Consider the following 18,988-nt stretch of genomic DNA (forward strand, 5'->3'; position numbering starts at 1 on the left):
CCCCTCCCAGTACAATGTTGGCACAACCTGGTGCAACGTCAATCTTGATCACTATTTATCATCTTCTGTTTTTTAATTGTTACGTACATGTCATCCATTTGTATGACTTAAAAGGAAAGACACTTTGAAAAATACCTTAGCTTTGTTTAGAAGTTTATTTCTGCTTTTTATTTCAGGACATTAGAATGACAAGAGGAAACAAATAAATTCCAACCAGTAATCTTTAATGGAATTTCCAAGAATGTCTTCCTTAATATTCTATCCTGGGCCAGAGCATAAACACCTTACATGACTAGTGTGTATCTGGCATTGTGTGGGCATTTATATAAAGAATTGGCTATTTTTCTAGCTGTGCCAGTAAAACAAACTTTGATATATATATATATATATATATATATATATATATATATATATATATATATATATATATATATATATATATATATATATATATATATATAAATAAAAAGCCTTAAAAAAAACATAGGGGAGAGCGGTGTAAGTTGTCACACTTTTCACACTGTCTTAACATTTACTGAGCACCATACATCCAGTGTTCCCAACTTAGCAATTTTGTTGTTAGATTTAGCAACTTTTCAGACTACACTAGCAACTTTTTTTCCAAAAACCACCTAGCAACAAATTTAGCAATTTTTAACATTTATTTGGCAACTTTTGGAAAGTGACTCTAATCAAAACAGCACATGTACAAGCTAGCTAAATAGACTGAGCGGTTGATTCATAATTCCTTAAAGGTGCTAAAGAGGATGTTTTGTTTTATACATTTTTGCAATATTACTTGAAGCTGTCTTTACTAAGTGATAAAAGACTATTTATTAGGTGCACTGAAAGGAATAATATTAATATACATCATCTGTGCATGAGGTAGGACCTTAAAAACATCAGCCAATCGTTTACGCGATCATCGCATAAACGATTGGCCCTCTGGCTTGTCAATCACTGCCGTGACGTTCCTTATGAGAGACGAGCGCGGCTGCGCGCTCCAGTAACTTTCCACACTCCACAGGCGCCGCATGCAATGTTTTTGTCAGGAGACAGGAGTAACAACTGCAGATTATGAGTTACCTGCGGTGAGTCCGACATAGTGAATCCACAAACACGACACAGCGAATGCCGGTGATTCCAATACTCGTGCACGAGTTTTGGGAGGCGTTCCTTTGAAATGAGCTGTGAAGGAAGGGGGCTGTTCTTACGCATGCGCTTATTTCAAAAACTCAGTCTTTGGATTCTCAGTCGACAAAAAAATCCGCTGTGGAAATAGCTGTAAAAACCGGAAGACAAAAGACAACGAGTGGGGCTGGGGCTACACAAAAAGGCACGATCATTTAGCTACCACAGGGCTTTAATTGTTCAGTTCATGTGTAATTTCACTGGTTAAAAGGAAAATAGCCTACATAAAATAATAGTTCAATATCAATGTTGTATTTAAAAATAAAAATAAATCTGGTCATGAAAAAATGTTTGTATTCATTTTAAAAATGCTGTGTGTGTGTGTGTGTGTATTTATTTTACAAACAAATCTAAATTAGCATTTCAAATATAGTATGTAGCCTATGTTTAGCAACAAAACGATCTGCCTTTAGCAACTTCCCCTGAAAATTAGTTGGCAACACTGCATACATCACAATGATATAAATGTCATACCAAATGAAAGAAGGAAGTTCTTATTTATGTGCACATATCATATGTTGTATTTATTTTTCATATCTTATCTCATTACGGAGTTGTAGACTGTTGAATAGAGAATGTGCACTTGTGACAATTTGCCCCATGGGCGGGTAAGTTGTCACACTAGATTATCTAAAAATAAGAACACAACTACTTAATTGTTATTATTGATATTTGGAAAAACAATTATTTCAATCCAAACAATACAGATTTCAATCAAAAACATTAAGTGGCGAGACCACTTTACTTTGAACTTTAAACTCAAACTTTCTCTGGCTTGCACATAGATCCATGATAACTGAATGGAATACTGCAGATAACTCGCTTAACTTAATGTTTAAATTCTGAACGTAACTGACTTAACATGTTGAACCTCTTTTTTGAGCATGTTCTACGTGTTTATTTGTACTGGGGCAGCAAGTTGTCACATGTGACGACTTGCCCCAAAGTCAGTGAGACAACTTGCCCCAAACTGACATGTGTGCTAATGTCATCTAAATCTCATGTTGAGCTCAACATAGCACATCAGCTAAAGTATCAAAAGACACATTATTGTCTCCTCTGTGTTGGGCAAAATAATAATTTTTAACATTCATATCTAACAAACTTGCATTGCATAAAATGAGTGCAAAAAAGTGCAATTATTTTACTTTTTAAGCGAAAAAATAAGAAAACTGTGCTAACCTCAGATTAGAGCGATCTTTACCACATGTGACCAGGAAGTTGATTATAGAAGAAGAAGTCACAAGTGGCTATTTGATTTTTGAGATAGAGCCTCTAGTTTTGGAGTTATGAAGAGTGTGACAACCTACCCATGTGACAATTTACCCCGCTAAAAAGTTTGAGAACAACTAGTCTAGATAATAAGTCAATGAAACTCTGCTTGGGAATGTTTAGAACATTTATTATTTTACTTAGGATGCAAATTACAAAGAAATATTATTAATACTTATAAGATAGGCTATCATTTAAAAATGCAGATAAATACTCTGGAATTACACGAGTTATTAAGACACAGTGACATATAACACAATCAAGGCCTATCATATTTACAGCATTTACATTATTTAACACATAACGACAACTGTTTTTTTTTTTTGTACACATTAAGCGATTAACCTCCTCGGAGGCGGAGAGTCATGTGAATGGTGCTTCCAGAAGTGATGTCGTAGTCTTGCAGCTTCATGCCAGCCTCCAGCTGTCTGCCGTTGTAAATCAGTCGCTGCTGATCCTTGGGGACATTCTCTTTGCGTAAGATCTTGGTCTGGAGCTGATCTACGGTCTCAGTGACATCAACCTCATAGGTTTTGGTCTGTCCCTTTTCGTTCTTGACGAACACTTGGAAAGGTGGGTTCGTGATGAGCAGCATCACCACTGAGCCTGAGTGCAAACCGTAACTGCTGAGAATTCGGGAATCATCCTCAAGGCTGATCCGTTGACCGTTGTCGCTAGAAAGCTTCTGTTTGTAAGGAGGCTGATTGAAGTGCTGATAAATGAGCTGCTTGAGTTCGCCAACTGTTGCATCAACTCTCACCACCAGCCGCTTCACGTCTCCGTTTAACAGTTTTATTGCCAGTTCCATTTCCTGCCAACATGAGGAAATAATATAAAATCATTAGAACTTCTACAACATCATATATGACTACCTATTTAAAACTGGAGATTAGAGTTAATATTAATGTTCAATATTTTATAGGCTAATAGATATGCTATTTGCGACTTACCGAGCTGGGTTGTGCAAATAGGCTGCTATTTTGTTGAATTGTTTTCTTGAAAAAGCTTGTGAGTCACAGCGAAATCAATGTGTCTCTGGTCACAGTGAGCCGAGGCATGCATTTTTATAAAGCATCAACTCAAGCCCCGCCTCAAAGTAATGTTTCGTTTCCAAAAACTTGCTCAGTCACTTTCGGTTTCCATTCTCACTTAATCGCTGATGTAAGTCCTGAGAAATCATTGGTCAACAGGATGGTCAGCGCAGATAAACAATAGGCTACATAAACACATTTATTTAGTTAAATTCAAATTCTTTTGCTGAACACAAAATAAGATATTTTGAAGAATGTCTCTAACCAAACAGTTCATGGGCCCCATTGACTTCCATAGTATTTTTCCCCCATTCTATGGAAGTCAGTGGGGTCCATCAATTGTTTAGTTTCCTACTTTCTTCAAAATATCTTATTTTGTGTTCAGCAGAAGAAAGAAATTAATAATGGTTTGGAACAACTTGAGGGTGAGAAGATTACACAATTTAAAACTATCCCTTTTAATGACAGTGTAATGGCCTAGTTTATCAACATAGATGTTTCATAAACATGAAAATGAATATATATATATATATATATATATATATATATATATATATATATATATATATATATATATATATATATATATATGCAGGGCTTGACATTAACGGGTAGGTTTCAGCTGTGGCAGGTAAGACAGCCACTCCCACCAGCCACTTTGGCGGGTTGAATATAATTTCAGCCTACAGCCAAATGAAAAATAACCAAGATCGTCGTATCACTTTACAATTCAGTCACAATTCTTTATCGATTAACTTGCGGTTAGTGAAGGCGGGATAGGCGGAATCGCGCTGAATGACACAGCAGAAGCGCTCTTGTGCGTATCTCGCGTGAATACAGTGGGCTATGGCTTACGGCTAAGTGGGTAAAAACTGGATATGTGTCAGTATATGACGTCCATGCATTCAGCAGCCCCCAAATAAATACCTGTCTGTCATTAATGTTAATCAAACATCAAACATTTTTAAATAAATGTTTACATGTATGCTAAATAAACATATGTATCTGGAAAAAAAAAAAAAAAAAAAAAAAAAAATATATATATATATATATATATATATATATATATATATATATATTAAATTACTATTTGTAATTTGCTTCTTTGTTCTTTTTATATAGCCTAACAAAAATAACTATACATACCTGATATATACAATGTATAGTCTTGATTTGGGTGGTTAATCTGCATTTGTAAGTTTGAAAGGGTTTTAAATCTTGTAAATCAAGTAAAATGACTCAAAATCAAGTAATTTAAGCATGCCAAAGTCAACTTTAATAATATATAATGTAATTTCCCAACAGCAAAATTGTGGCCAGTGAAAATGCTGAGTGGCTAGTAAATTTGGAAAACCACTAGCCACATTGGCTGGTGAGCAAAAAAGTTAATGTCAAGCCCTGTATATATGTAACATAAATGTAACAATTTTCAAACAGTGTCCACATGAGTTTCATTGTGTCATTTAGACACAACAAGAAAACAGATTATTGGAATGAGAAGTCATTCCGCATTATTGGAGGAATCCAAGTGAAGCACATTATTCACATGTTATTAACAGCATTAAAATACATCTGGTCCATAAAGTCTGAAGTTTTCTGTTCATGTATTGCTTGATACGGCGCACAATAGGCCCACCCAATATATTGTAGGTGATCTTATTTATGCTAAACAGTGCAATTTTGTGTTTATTTCCTGGGATAAGCTTTTCTCTAAATGTTCTTAAGACATTTTTGATGTCAAAATATCTGCACAAATACAAAACTGAAGTGTTAAATGTTTATTAATTATTTTGGATGGATTATTCAACAGAGAGGTAACATTGAAATGTCCTGATTTTAGAAGTTTTCACCAATACCTGACACAGAAGGGACACTGTGATACCCTAAAACCAAATCTTTTTATTTTTAACTACATATTTCTGTCATGACAAAGTAGTGATCCTTTAAAACATAATTATTTATAATGCTGTTTTTATTTAGAATAGGGATTACTCTATGAAGTATTGTGTTATGGTCTGTGGACAGATTTTTTTAAGGGAAGTGAATGATTATGTACCCCCGGTTTCACAGACAAGACTTAAGCTAGTCTGAGCTGTTTTAACTGAAAGCAACTTGTATCTTAAAATATATCAGTGCTACTGTTTTGTCTCAAGATGCACACCAGTAATGTTTTTTTTTTTTTCTTTCTAGGGTATGTTTATAAAAGTTACTTAAATGTCTTAATTGAACTAAGGTCTAATCCTGGTTTATAAGCCCTGTCTGTGAAACCGGGCCTTAATGTCAAAATTTTGATCAAATAAAAAGACAATTAATGATCATACATTTGTGATCACCTCCTATTCATTTAAAAATGGAAATACATAGACTGGTGTATTAACAATATCATATTTTACATTAGGGGTGTCGCGATATATCGGTATTGACAATAACTGTGATATTCAAACATGAAAAATTGATATTGTGTTGATTAAGTGTGTGACAATATATCGTGATCAGCACCCTTGAAGCGTGTGCATCACATTCCTAAAACAGTCATGTTGCTGTCTGTGTTGATTCAGTTAAATGCAATTATAAGAGTGTTTGTATTGCTAATGACTCCTAACTACAGACATGCTACCACAAAAAAAAAAGTAATAAAATAAATACATTTCTAGAATTATTAGTTTTATTATTGTTTTTTAAAGTTCATGACATATCTTCTCAGAGGAGGTGTGTTTGTGAATTCATAGGAGCCCAGATGGCGCTACATGCACTATACTTCGGCGGGGTACAGTTAAACACCTAAGAATAAAAAGAGCATGACACCCTGACCACATACAAAACACATCAACTGCCCATTTATCTTCCAGCAGAACATCTTGCTTCTCTGTTTTGTTTAGAAGACATACAGCAACACCTTTTTTTAATAGTGTTTATCAACATTTTAATGTATTGTATGTTTCTGATTAAAAGGGTTGACAAATAAAGACCCTTAAGGAAATTAGGAGGGCTCACAGTTATCACCTGGTTGCAGCTCTATTCACATTTCTTCCATTTCCCTTTAAAAAGGAATACAAAAATGCAAAGATCCCAAATTAGAGGAACATCACTTTATTAAAGTGATTCAATTCCTTACTTGATTTCAACAACTCAAAACAACAGTAACTGGCTTAAAACAACAGGAGGTATATGATGCCAAAGCCTGAGCATGAATGGGCTGTGTCTTCAGTGTGTGCAGATCAAGGATACACCTTTACTCTTGTAATATAATACGACAAAGCTGAGAGTCTTGAACTCTCGCTGGATTCACTCTAACAGTAGTGCAGACTGCAGATGTTTAAAAGTCCTTCGGCTGTTTCTTTCTTGCTCCAATATTCCCAGAGGCCTCCTCTTCCTAGAGGGAGTTTGACACAAGAAATCATCAAGGGTCTTTTTGGTGATCTGACCGGCCTCCTCTAACTGTCTCAGCACCTGCTCCACATGTCCCTCCCACAGCCCATCAGCACTCTTCTTCCTCAATTCATTAACCTAAGAGAGCGGAAAGGAACAGAAGAAAAGGATAGAGAGAGACGAGAATGGGAGAGCAAACACATGAAAACATGTTTTACAACCTGTTCTGGTTTAATTTAATGAAATGCTTTTAATATAAGAGGTATTTGGCTTCTTTATTTATTGAGGATCTGGGACCAGTTAAGGTTAAGGGTACCCTTAGTGAAACATGGGTTGCGAGAAAAAACCTAAGGGTCCACTGAAGGTACCTTAAGGTCGTCATTGACTATTTCCTATTAATCAGTTAAGTGTTCCGCCTAAGTTCTTTTATGTGTTGCAACAAAGTCCTTAGTGACCATTTCCCCCCCCAATGGCTGATTTCATGTTAATTGAGGAGGGATGTGCCGAGGCGCATTTTAGCAATCGAATATTATAAATATTAAAAGTATGATATGCTTTGAAACAATGTTGTTAAAAACACATTAAAAATGAAATATGAGCAGCTTCGTTTTCATCACTTCCACTGTGTGTTTGATTACAGCATTTCTTATTATTTTTATTTATTTATATTTTTTTCATGCTCAATTTCAAGGCAGCAGTCCAAAACAGTGAATCTAATTACAATACAGGTAAATTCACTTCAAGAATGAACAAAGTGGCAATTTGTGGAATTTCAGTGCATGAAAAATGGTGCAACAGCACAAACAGAGATCGAAAGGGAGATGGACATTATGCAGCTTCCTTATATGTGGCATACTTTTCCAAGCTGTCAAACAACATAATAAAACTGTCAAAATGACACATTTAAACATTTTTTCCTGTGAAAAAAAAAAAAAAAATCTTCATGCCTTAAAATAGCCTGAATATAACTCTACACCCTTGCCTCATTTATTATACGCAGATATATGAATATGCTAATTATCCCCGCCTCCACTCATTCGCACAAGCTCAAGAGATCCATTTGGTGAACTTACTGAGGGAAACGCTGCACAATGGAATCGCCGCACAATGGTATTGCCATTTACAACACCAGACACATACGGTATTATTAATATGATTAACCTTTTGCTTGACTACATTATCAAACAGCTAATAATGTGTTGCTACACATTAAATGTGTATGCTTTTATGCTATTAAATGCTTTGAACACCTTAACGTCAGTGGAGAAAGGCATATACTTAGTTATATACATCTTACACCCGCTTTATCACCAAAACTATGCGATTTTTATATCAACAGAAAAATATACCAGGTCAATACAGGTCAAAGTTTGCAATATGCTAGTTCAATAGTATATAAAAATTATTTCAAACTTTGACCTGTGGAGGGCAGTATTATGATTAGCAGCGTCTACACTACTGGAATTCTAATAGAGGAGAAGAAGAGAGCTAGTTCAAGATGAGCATTTAAGGTTAAAACTTATATAATTTTCAATTTATTTCAGAAAATGAGCAATGGTTTCACTAGATAAGACCCTTATTTCTCATCTGGGATCATGTTGAACAATCTGAAGCTGCAGTGAAACTAATTATGACCTTCAACTTTTTGGCACCCATTGAAGTCTACTATTAGGAGAAAAATCCTGGAATGTTTTCATCAAAAACTTTAATTTCTTTTCGACTGAAGAAAGAAAGACATGGACATCTTGGATGACATGGGGGTGAGTAAATTTTCAGGAAAAGTTTATTTAAAAGTGGACTAATCCTTTAAGGCACGATATACTTCAAACGAAATCGAAGAACTGATGTGATGTTATTTCGAACAAAATCAGGCCAAATGAAGTTCGTTTGGTGTTTGTTTTGGGAGTTCGAAACGGCTTGCCAAAGCGGACTTTCAGGAAAAGTTTGTTCCAGCTGCAAAACATCTTCGTACTACCATTGGCCCGTGACGATAACGTAATAGGAGGTGTGCGCATAAGTATTCTTATAAGTAAGCATAAGTATTCTTATGCTTTCAAAAAAAAAAATGCTTGCCGTTTTCTCATTTTTGTTGTGTTTATTTTGTTACTGAGAAGAAAGTGCACAGCACATATTTACATATTCATCTAAATGCTGCTCTCAGCAGTGTGGATGGCATCAGATGTTCGATTACAGTATATTGCTGCTCACGTATTTCAAACTTCGTTTTACCCCTAAACGAAGAACGAAAAAGAACTTTGTGTGAAGTATATCGGGGCATTTAGTTAAAGGAACACTCCACTTTTTCAATTTACAACAAAATATCTGTTATTTTTTCAAATAAGTAACGCAAGTTACTTTTTCACATTTATTGCCCGACAGCTCTTCGGTCCCCTTGTTGAGAGAAATAAAGTGCAGTGTGTGTGCGCTGTGTAAACATGAAGGTTATTGTAGTTCTAGACTAAATGAGAACATGCATTTACTCATCTCACTTGCACAAAAACATTCAGTATTCCTCAAAATGAATAAAAACAGAGAAATGAATTTTATGCAAACCTGTAATGATTAAATGTATTAAATTACACAAAAATACTTTATGTATTTAATCTCACTTTATTAACCAATGTCTTTGCTGCTGACCCTTAATTATCTAATAATTATCAAAAAATATTTTAGATTAGATTTAGAAATAAGAGTGTTGAACTTCCTTCAGTATCCTATTCTTATTTAATCCAGAATGGCGGCACAGCTGAAAGGTTTGTTTGAGCTGTACCCTTTACTGTACAGGTGTAAAGATGCATTTCCTTCAGCCTGAAGCTTATTCATTTCACTTTTGGTGTGAAAGGGCCATAACATTTCCCAAAAATAGAACTTTTTTTTGTTGTTATCAAAAAACAAACAAACAAGCCCAGCACAGGTAAGAAAAAGTAACGCAAAAATAATGTAACATTACTTTTCATGAAAAGTTACATACATGATTAAGTTACTTTTTTAGGGATTACCACTACTAGATATTACTATTGTTATTCATTACTTTTAAAAGTAACTTTCCCCAACACTGCCCTCGAGTGAATTTGAATGTTTCTCATGCTCTTATTTTTCTTATATGCTTTAATTTAGCTTTGTAGACAAATATATAGTACTGTTCAAAAGCTTGGGACATGTAAGATACTTTTAGGTTTTTGAAAAATTTCATATACTGTTTAATAATACAATTTAATCTAATTTATTGGTGACTGCATAATTCCAGTTGTTATTTCATAGTTTTGATGACTTTACTTTTACTCTTAAATGTAAAAGTAATGATGAATGAGTAATAATAAAAAAGAATAAGTATTGTGAGTGTGTAGTTGATATCTCACCACTTCCTCAGAGAACTCCGTTTTCTTCACAAACACTGGAGTCTTTGACACTTGGGCTGTTGTTAGGGCAGAGATTGCCTCTTTCATGGACCCTTTCATAGCCAATATGAGAACCTAGAAACACATATGCATTTACACATATGCAAGCTCTATTTCAAAGACTGATTCAAACACACACTTACTCTCAGGTTCAGACATAGCCGACTGTCCGTGCTCATGATCTGTGAGTAGAATATCTGGGCTCTCTCTATATCATTCTACAACATACATCAGGTAAAATGAAAAATAAACACTTAATTAGTTGATCAAATAAAGATTTACTGTTAATATATCAATATATGATGCAACATCATCTGTGGTTCAATGACTATTTCACAACATCTGAATGCCATTTAACTACTAAAATATGTTACACCCACCAAGTTAATTTAAATAGCAATACATAGCATACAAGAAAGTGTTATCATTTAATTTGAAATTGGATATTCACATTTTAATCATCTTACCTGTTTGAGAGCAAGAGCAGTTGCAAAGCAATAGGCATGTCGAGGGATGAGATTGCCTTTTGTCTGACCTTCTTCCAACAAGGTCAAACAGATATGATATGACTTTGAGGTGTTCTGCCAAGCCCAGCATGCAAAAACAATGTGTACACAGTTTATAAATGACACTCGTCAAAATCTGTTGTACTTGCATAACTTAAAGGTGCCCTAGAATCAAAAACTGAATTTACCTCGGCATAGTTGAATAACAAGAGTTCAGTACATGGAAACGACATACATTGAGTTTCAAACTCCATTGCTTCCTTCTTATATAAATCTCATTTGTTTAAAAGACCTCCGAAAAACAGGCGAATCTCAACATAACACCGACTGTTACGTAACAGTCGGGATCATTAATATGTACGCCCCCAATATTTGCATATGCCAGCCCATGATCAAGGCATTACACAAGGGCAGCCAGTATTAACGTCTGGATCTGTGCACAGCTGAATCCTCAGACTAGGTAAGCAAGCAAGAACAATAGCGCAAAATGGCAGATGGAGCGATAATAACTGACATGATTCATGATTACATGATATTTTTAGTGATATTTGTGAATTGTCTTTCTAAATGTTTCGTTAGCATGTTGCTAATGTACTGTTAAATGTGGTTAAAGTTACCATTGTTTCTTACTGTATTGGGGCAGGAAGTGCGCAATTTAAAGGGGCCGCAGCCTGAATCGGTGCATAGTTAAAAAAAAATCTTAAAATTTAAAAAAATCTATGGGGTATTTTGAGCTGAAACTTCACAGACACATTCAGGGGACACCTTAGACTTATATTACATCTTGTAAAAACTGGTTCTAGGGCACCTTTAAAATTAAAGTTACGCAAGTACAACAGATTTTGAGGAGTAATAACAGGTACAAGATGGTTACCTATTGTACCTGTTATTGTTCTGTATGTGTTGAAAATACTGTTTGTCTTTTTTGAGATTAAAATAACTCATTGGTGATTCTTATTGTCTTTAATACAATGCATACAATACTTGCATCTACACTGCCTTTACCAGTTTATAACAAGTAGCAAAGGCTAGTATGAAGGTGTCCTTGTTGAACGGCACTCCTTGTTGTTTCATTTCTCCCACCACGTCCAGGCAACCTGTGTGAACACGATCAGTGACCCACATCACATCCACTGAAACCATGGCAACAACAGAATTTTTCGCATTTTTGCAGGTAGGAAGCTTCACCAATAAAGGAGTTGTTTGCGATGATTAATTCCCTCAAGAATCTCAGATTAGCTTTTGTCTCACTGGCTTTTCTAATATGAGGCATTTCAGTTCATTATTTCATCCAACATTTCCATTTTTAAGCCAACAGGAAATGTAACCGAAGCACAATAAAATTCTATTTTCAATTCAATGCTATGATTGATCGTAAAGTGCATGAGAATAGAGAGACATGCTGAAGAAACTTACTTTCGTAGCATTGTTTAGTGAAAAGCATGTCAATGGCAATATTAAAGGATGTCGAGTCTGGAAAAAATCCTTTGAGAGCCTATGCAAGAAAAAGAAAATGTCAAATCTCACTACAATCCATCCACTACATGGTCATCCAGTAAAAAGCATTGTTTTTGCACAATGTGTGTTCATTTTCACGTACTGGATCTGTCAGAGTTGTGGTTGCCAGCTCCTCTAAACCCAGCTCATAGCATAACCTCATGAAAAGAGGGCCAAACTTGAATTCCCCAAATGCCATGTTACGATTCTCTTTATGGTACCTGGAATGGACAGAAATGGAAACAGCACAGTGTTAACATATATACACAAACATATCCATATGCAGAAATTACACAGATATCTGGAGAATATCAAATACATCAGAAAAATATTAAATATTAGAAAAACATTAAGATGAATATTATGCTGAATGCAACAAAATCACTATAAATTTGCTTATTGGGTAAATACACCTTTTAAATGTTTGGGTCAGTAAGATTTGTAATTTTTCAAAGAAATCAAAGCAATGATGCATTTAATTGATCCAAAGTGACAGGAAAGACATTTATAAATAACTTCCTATTCATCAAAGAATCCTTTCCACAAAAAAAATATCAAGCAGCACAACTGTTTTCAACATTGATAATAATTACAAATGTTTCTTGAAAATTCAGTTTTGACATCACAGGAATAAACTACATTTTAATTTATATTAAAATAGGAAACATAAATAGATGATAACAATAATATTTTACCTAATCAGTGTTTTACTGTATTTATGATCACATATATGCAGCCTTTGTGAGCATCAGAGACTTTTTAAAAAAAAATAATAAAAAAATTTAAAGAATCTTACCATCCCCAAACACAGTAGTATAAACATCCTTGTAGTATAAACCATTTATCTATTTAATGAATAACTGAGGAAGTTTTACCTGTAAATGGCATCTCTTGCCATAATAACATCTTCAGCAGTCTGGCATAAATGCAACAGTATTTTCAATTCCTCCTTTAAAATGAGCTGATTTTTCTCTATTTTCTGATGTATTGTATCAAAATAATAATCTGAAAAAACAAACAAACAAACAAATATACAAGTAAAGATCAGAACAAGGGAGAAAATGACGTTTCAGTTCTGAGTGTTAAAGGTGCACTCAGTGATTTTTGTTTATGTTGTGCTGGCCAATACAACAGTTGGGGACACGTGACGCGTGAATATTGTAATAGCATCAAGCTGAAAAATTTTCACTTATCAATGCCATTGCAGAAATTCACTACTCACCACCTACCATCATTCAATAATTGTCTTGATTGTCTGATAACAGAGATACTGAGATGAAAAGACTCAGCTGGTCATGCGATCTCATGTCGGCCCCCATGAGGCCATCCACTATGGAGGACCAGGAGTGCCATTTAAAAATATAACGAAGAATCAATTAATTAATTTAATAATTCAAACATAAAAATGTATATAAAGGAATCACTTTTTATGTGGGCAAATTAATAGAAATATTTAAAGTTGTTTATTTAATTCCTGTTTTTAAATATAGTTTACATTTTAAAAATCTTTTTTGAATGTATAAATAAATAGACAAATTTAAAATGGGTCATTTAATTCATTTTTTTAAAACGTAGATCAATAAAACAAACATTTCATTAGTAAATCATTTTAAATGCACATTTAAATCGCTTTTTTAAAAAGAATTTGGCAAATGCTTTCTTCTCTCTATTTACTGATTGCTTTTCTTTCTCGGTTTGCCAAATTCTGTTTTAAAAAATTAATTAAATAACCCATTTTAATTTTGTCTATTTATTTATACATTCAAAAAAGATTTTTAGAATCGAATGTTTTATTAAACTACATTTAAAAACAGTAATTAAATAAACAACTTTAAATGTGTCTATTAATTTGCCTATGTAAAAAGTGATTCATTTATATAAATTTTTATGTTTAAACTATTAAATTAATTAATTGATTCTTTGTTTTATTTTTATGCGTCACTCCTGGTCCTCCATAATCCACTTTCATGTAAAATAAAACAGCTTTTGTTTGGGGACCTCATGTGGGTTTAAATGTTTTTTAAACATTTTTCTTAGGTTCTTTTAATTTCTTTATGTGTAGAACTTTTTAATGAGACAAATATGACTAAGTGCACCTTTGAAGTAATGAGATTCAAACACCAGAAAGTGGTACCAAGTTATTTAAATCAAGCATAATGCATGCCTTTTGATCCTGAGACTCTGTGGGCAACAGCAATTTTCTTCTGCTGAAAATCCTGCAGCTTCACCACATCTTCAGACAAGAGATGACGTTTGGCTGAAAATAATGTTTGTAAACAAGTCAGTTTCTCACAAATGTCTGAAAACCCAGATATTAAACTGTGTCACAGTGACCACCATCACATTTAAACCCTGTTTATCAAATAATTTAATCCAGCTGGTTTAGTTTTTAGAGGGTTTTGGGGCACTTTTTCACCTGGTCTGGCTGGGAAACAAACCATCTTGGTGTTTTTTCCAACATATCACAAGGACAGAAAAATGTAAATAAAGAAACGACAGTCCAGATGAATATGAAAAAAGAGGGGAAGCTGTGACAAATTATTCAATCCACATAAACGTTCATATGTGGAGACAACAGTGTTGTATTAACAATCACGTAAATATGTAACGTTATATTCTCTTCGCTGCGGTGTGTGTGAGCTCAACTAATTTGTCCTTGACTTTTAGCGTCTCTTTCTATGGTACGTTCTCAGTTCATTGTCTAGAGCTAGACTAAATACAGTGTTAAACGCATATTACCTCCATGTCGACATTTTAAACAGTCTGACTGCAGGGCTCCTACTGCTGCTCTGGACGCATCGGTCAGTATAATACGAGCACAGGCGTTCAGTCCTCTCAACGCCATGTCTGCCTGAACTCACGCAGTCACATTGTGCACTGTCAATGAAAATTAATATTTCAGCAGGTAGAATTATTTAGATTTATTCGTTGAACAGCACTCATTAAAAAAATATTTAAATGACTCCAATAACATTATATAATATTAACGATACAATTAATAACAATAATAATAATAACTTTTTACTAGACACCCCCGTTGTAGGCCAAAATGGAACATTCCAATGTGGCGTTCTCCTGTTAACCGGTATGTTTACAATGTGACTATTACATTATTTCTCATAAAAATAGGCATGGAATTATTAATTCAGAAAATACTGCGATTGTGAACGTGAAGGCACTTCTCAAACTAGTGGTTTAAAACGCTTTGGATTACCTTTGCTGGTAAACTACACGCTATATACACAGCTAGATCTAGCCATATTTACCCCTTATCATATAGTTTGAATCAGCAGATGGCGCTGGTGATCACAGACTAAACACTCCTTTGGGATAAAAATAAATTAGTACTTTTGTTTTTGAATTAACTAAACGAAGTTTGACGAAGACATTCAATTTTTTCATTGATTAACAAAATAATACAATGTCTTGTGTCTTCCCTGCTAAAAACAGCCCAAGCAGGTCAGGTTTAAGCAGGTCTCCCTGAAAAGTACACCTCTAAAACCACCCAACAGACCAGCTTCACTAGGCTGTGAGTGTGACTGGCTAAAACCTTCTTCAGCAGAGTTTCTAGACTGACTTATTACTTTGTTCAATTGCAAGTTAAATGACAGACAAAGTAGCTTATTTTGACTCTCCCCGATTGAAGATGTTTCAATGGTTGCTTTATGAGCACTGCTAGGTTGTAATAATCCATTGGTTTGAGACAGAGATATATAGATTCCCTAGATACACTTACAGCGTCTTTCTGTCTGTACTCTGTAATGATGTTGTATGGTATTATTTAAAAAAGGAGCTATTAGTGGAGAGAAAAAAACCCTAAATGTGTGCCTTTGCTTCCCTTGCTCATCTGTTCTAACCACACAGCAGTAGATAATCAATTAACAGCTGGATAATTGCCCAGCTTTTCTCTGCATTGAAAGGTCATTATTAATGGCTGTGTGTGTGTGTGTGAGAGAGAGTTGTTTTAATGCATATGTCACAATACATCATGATATAGATTATTGCATGTCTAGAGTGTGTTGAGTGTCATAGCATGCCATATTGAGAGTTGAAATATACAATTATTAGCTTTATTTAAATGCAACATGCAAGAAAGCAATGTAGAATAAAGAATATCTTTTGAGTATCCACAAAATCCTTGGTGTGACCCTGTAGAATATTGTTGTTTCCACCGTAGAGAATATGTAGATAAACCCTTTAGATGAGCATTTTAAATGAGTGTCTGCCATTGGAATTGTGATTGATGACTGTTCAGACATTGTATTTGAGGCTGTAGCAGCCAAGGGCATCTTCCTTGTTAATCTGGACAGTGTTCTTGCATGATAACTCATTGTGATGAGTGGATATTAACATGTTTTATGATATAGAGGGGAAAAATTAAGTATATAAAGCTGACAGGATAGCATGATCATAAATGCAGAGTAGGTGGAGATAATTATTTTATTGGGTTATGTTTCAAAAGACTTGTGCTGATTAGATATTAGAAGGAAATTGATATTTGATTACCCACAGTTCACATACCTGTGTTCAACTACAAGAAGTGCTGACAGTGCAAACACATGGGGAATTCATTTCTTTCAAGATTGTTACATAACTACCCATCTAGGGGTGGGGAGCCAGTAACAAAATAAGAAAATAAGTAAAAATAACTAAAGAAAAAAAAAAGGGCAAAACCAGGGCAATCCAACCTCCCATCCCAGAATCAACACAAACACCAGTTCAAATTAGTTTTGTTTTAATTGAAAGAATCTCAGAATGTTAACAAAGGAATTGGGAACAAAACTTCAGGGGAGGGCTAGGCCAAAATAAACAAAACCCAAACTAACTAACCCAATAATTTTCTAACTTACCTGGACAAAGATAACGCACAAATAAAATACATAAATTCCCTCTCTCCCTCCCTGGCCGTAACCAAGAGAAAAAGATAGAAGTACAAACAAAAATGGCACCCTCCCCCTACATTCCCTTAAAGAAAAAAAAAGAACATAAGACGTTAGCAAACATAGGCAACGTAAAACAAACAAAATCAAAGAATATTAAACAACGTCAATTCTCTCTCTGGTAAAGAGCACACCTAAGTTATAATACTGAGTTCACGCACTCATACACAATATATAAGAACTACAACAACAAATGAGTCTGGGCCACGGGAGGAAGTGTTTGCCCCTCTTCTCCAGTATTCCACCACGTCTTATATCCTCACTCCTTCTCGTTAACATCCAATCACCCACAACCGGATTAAACCCATCTGATTGGAACACCTGTCTCATAACGAGAGGGAAAAAGAACAGGGCAGAGTTTCCCAAAAGCATCGTAAGCTTAAGTTGATCGTAGCTCCATTGAAACCAATTTAGGGTCAGTATTTTGTAGTATTTTTAATGAGCTTTATATAAAATTATAGAAACATGTACTCATTTATATATAAAATGTGTGTGTGTTATATGTAACATGTTAAGGATAGACAGCAACAGAACAAGTAATTATATTATATTTAGACTCCTTCCGTGGTCCTGGTGGGACTCTGCTATTCGTTTCCTTAGCAACAGCACCTCACCCCATTCAGCTGAGACTGTCTTTTGCCCAATTGGAGGCTGACTCCCAAGTGTGCTGGATTATTGATGAGATGGAGTTGTTCACATGATGCTGTAAGCAGCATAATATGACTAAAAATGTAAATTCAGGACATCACTGACTTTTCCTGCCATAGATTATGTGTACTTGTGTTCACTTATATCTGAGAAATTACACAACATTCAAAACAAAGAGCTTTGCAGCTTTACCAGTGTATTTCTTGTTCATTCTTGTGACTCTGTATGTTTTGTTTTGAGGAAGAGCACAGTGTGCATGGCCAAATTACAGATGTATATCTTGTGCTTTATTTAGCATTACCCAGTGTATCTCATTTGTTGTTTAGCAAATGCGCATGGTAAAGAGTTGTTGTAAACTGCTAATATTACCATTTTTACATAAGTTGGTTGTGTTCATTTTTTAGTTCAGATTTCACATTTTGAATACCCTTTAAATGGTGAATAATTATTCTTTGCCTTTTTAGAAAATGCATTTAGTGACTATATCTTTTAACCCACAATATCTTTTCTCACTCACAGTCAATAAGAACTTTAATAAAAGCCCATTTTGCTCACTTTTCTATTTTATATGTGAAAACAAAATATGTTCAACATCACTGTTTTTCTGCTTCTTTCTATCTTCTATATCAAAAAGTTTTTACTAAAATGGATAATTTGTGATTTACACTGACATACTAAAGTGCTTGAAAAATAAGGCTAATTAAAAAATATGTTGTTTTCCACTTATGTTACTAGTATTAAGTGTTTTACAATAATTGAGTTGTAACTGACCATTTTTATTGGTGAGAATGTTTGCTACATGATGTATGAAGTGTTTATGTGGTTTTAGTGCACTTTGGGAGAGATATTACCTGCTGTGTCAAGCTGCATGTTGAAAATAGTGTATCAGTTTTGAGAACACAATGCACAATCAATGTTTTAAAAAAATCTGTAAAAACAATGGAAATAAGGTAATTATACTTCCTTCACTCCTTTCACATCAAAGCAAACAGAGTTGATCCGAAGTCACTTTAGGTTGCATGCCTCCTCTGACCTGCATTGATCTGCTGACATCATGCTCAGATACATAAAAGTAATAGCATGCCATGACCCAGACTTCTCACATTGAACTTCAGTCAATGTTATTTCTCTGGTAC

General features: G+C 34.5%; 2 protein-coding genes across 2 annotated transcripts; both read right to left on the bottom strand.

The window, feature by feature from the left end:
• Nucleotides 1-2,578: 2,578 nt before the first annotated feature.
• Nucleotides 2,579-3,501, bottom strand: LOC137034029 (uncharacterized). Its single transcript, XM_067406606.1, has 2 exons — nt 3,414-3,501; nt 2,579-3,274 (listed from the first exon to the last, which is right to left on the bottom strand). The coding sequence occupies exon 2, from the start codon at nt 3,269-3,271 to the stop codon at nt 2,804-2,806; it is 468 nt and encodes a 155-aa protein (XP_067262707.1). The 5' UTR covers nt 3,272-3,274; nt 3,414-3,501; the 3' UTR covers nt 2,579-2,803.
• Nucleotides 3,502-5,308: 1,807 nt separating this feature from the next.
• ptcd2 (pentatricopeptide repeat domain 2) lies at nt 5,309-15,140 on the bottom strand. The gene is made up of 10 exons (XM_067406849.1): nt 15,004-15,140; nt 14,429-14,521; nt 13,140-13,269; nt 12,368-12,485; nt 12,184-12,262; nt 11,773-11,864; nt 10,729-10,842; nt 10,405-10,479; nt 10,223-10,336; nt 5,309-7,001 (listed from the first exon to the last, which is right to left on the bottom strand). Exons 1-10 carry the CDS (start codon nt 15,107-15,109, stop codon nt 6,780-6,782), a joined length of 1,143 nt encoding a protein of 380 aa, XP_067262950.1. The 5' UTR covers nt 15,110-15,140; the 3' UTR covers nt 5,309-6,779.
• Nucleotides 15,141-18,988: the final 3,848 nt, after the last annotated feature.

This window comes from Chanodichthys erythropterus, chromosome 13, assembly GCF_024489055.1.
Source record: "Chanodichthys erythropterus isolate Z2021 chromosome 13, ASM2448905v1, whole genome shotgun sequence".
NCBI lineage: Eukaryota > Metazoa > Chordata > Actinopteri > Cypriniformes > Xenocyprididae > Chanodichthys > Chanodichthys erythropterus.

Excerpts from the sequence above, each read along its gene's own strand:
- ptcd2 (XM_067406849.1), bottom strand. The coding sequence starts at position 15,109 with ATGGCGTTGAGAGGACTGAACGCCTGTGCTCGTATTATACTGACCGAT. Across the intron at positions 12,486-13,139 it reads GCAAGAGATGCCATTTACAG|GTACCATAAAGAGAATCGTA; the intron begins GTAAAACTTCCT and ends TGTCCATTCCAG. Across the intron at positions 7,002-10,222 it reads CGGAGTTCTCTGAGGAAGTG|GTTAATGAATTGAGGAAGAA; the intron begins GTGAGATATCAA and ends CCGCTCTCTTAG.
- LOC137034029 (XM_067406606.1), bottom strand. The coding sequence starts at position 3,271 with ATGGAACTGGCAATAAAACTGTTAAACGGAGACGTGAAGCGGCTGGTG.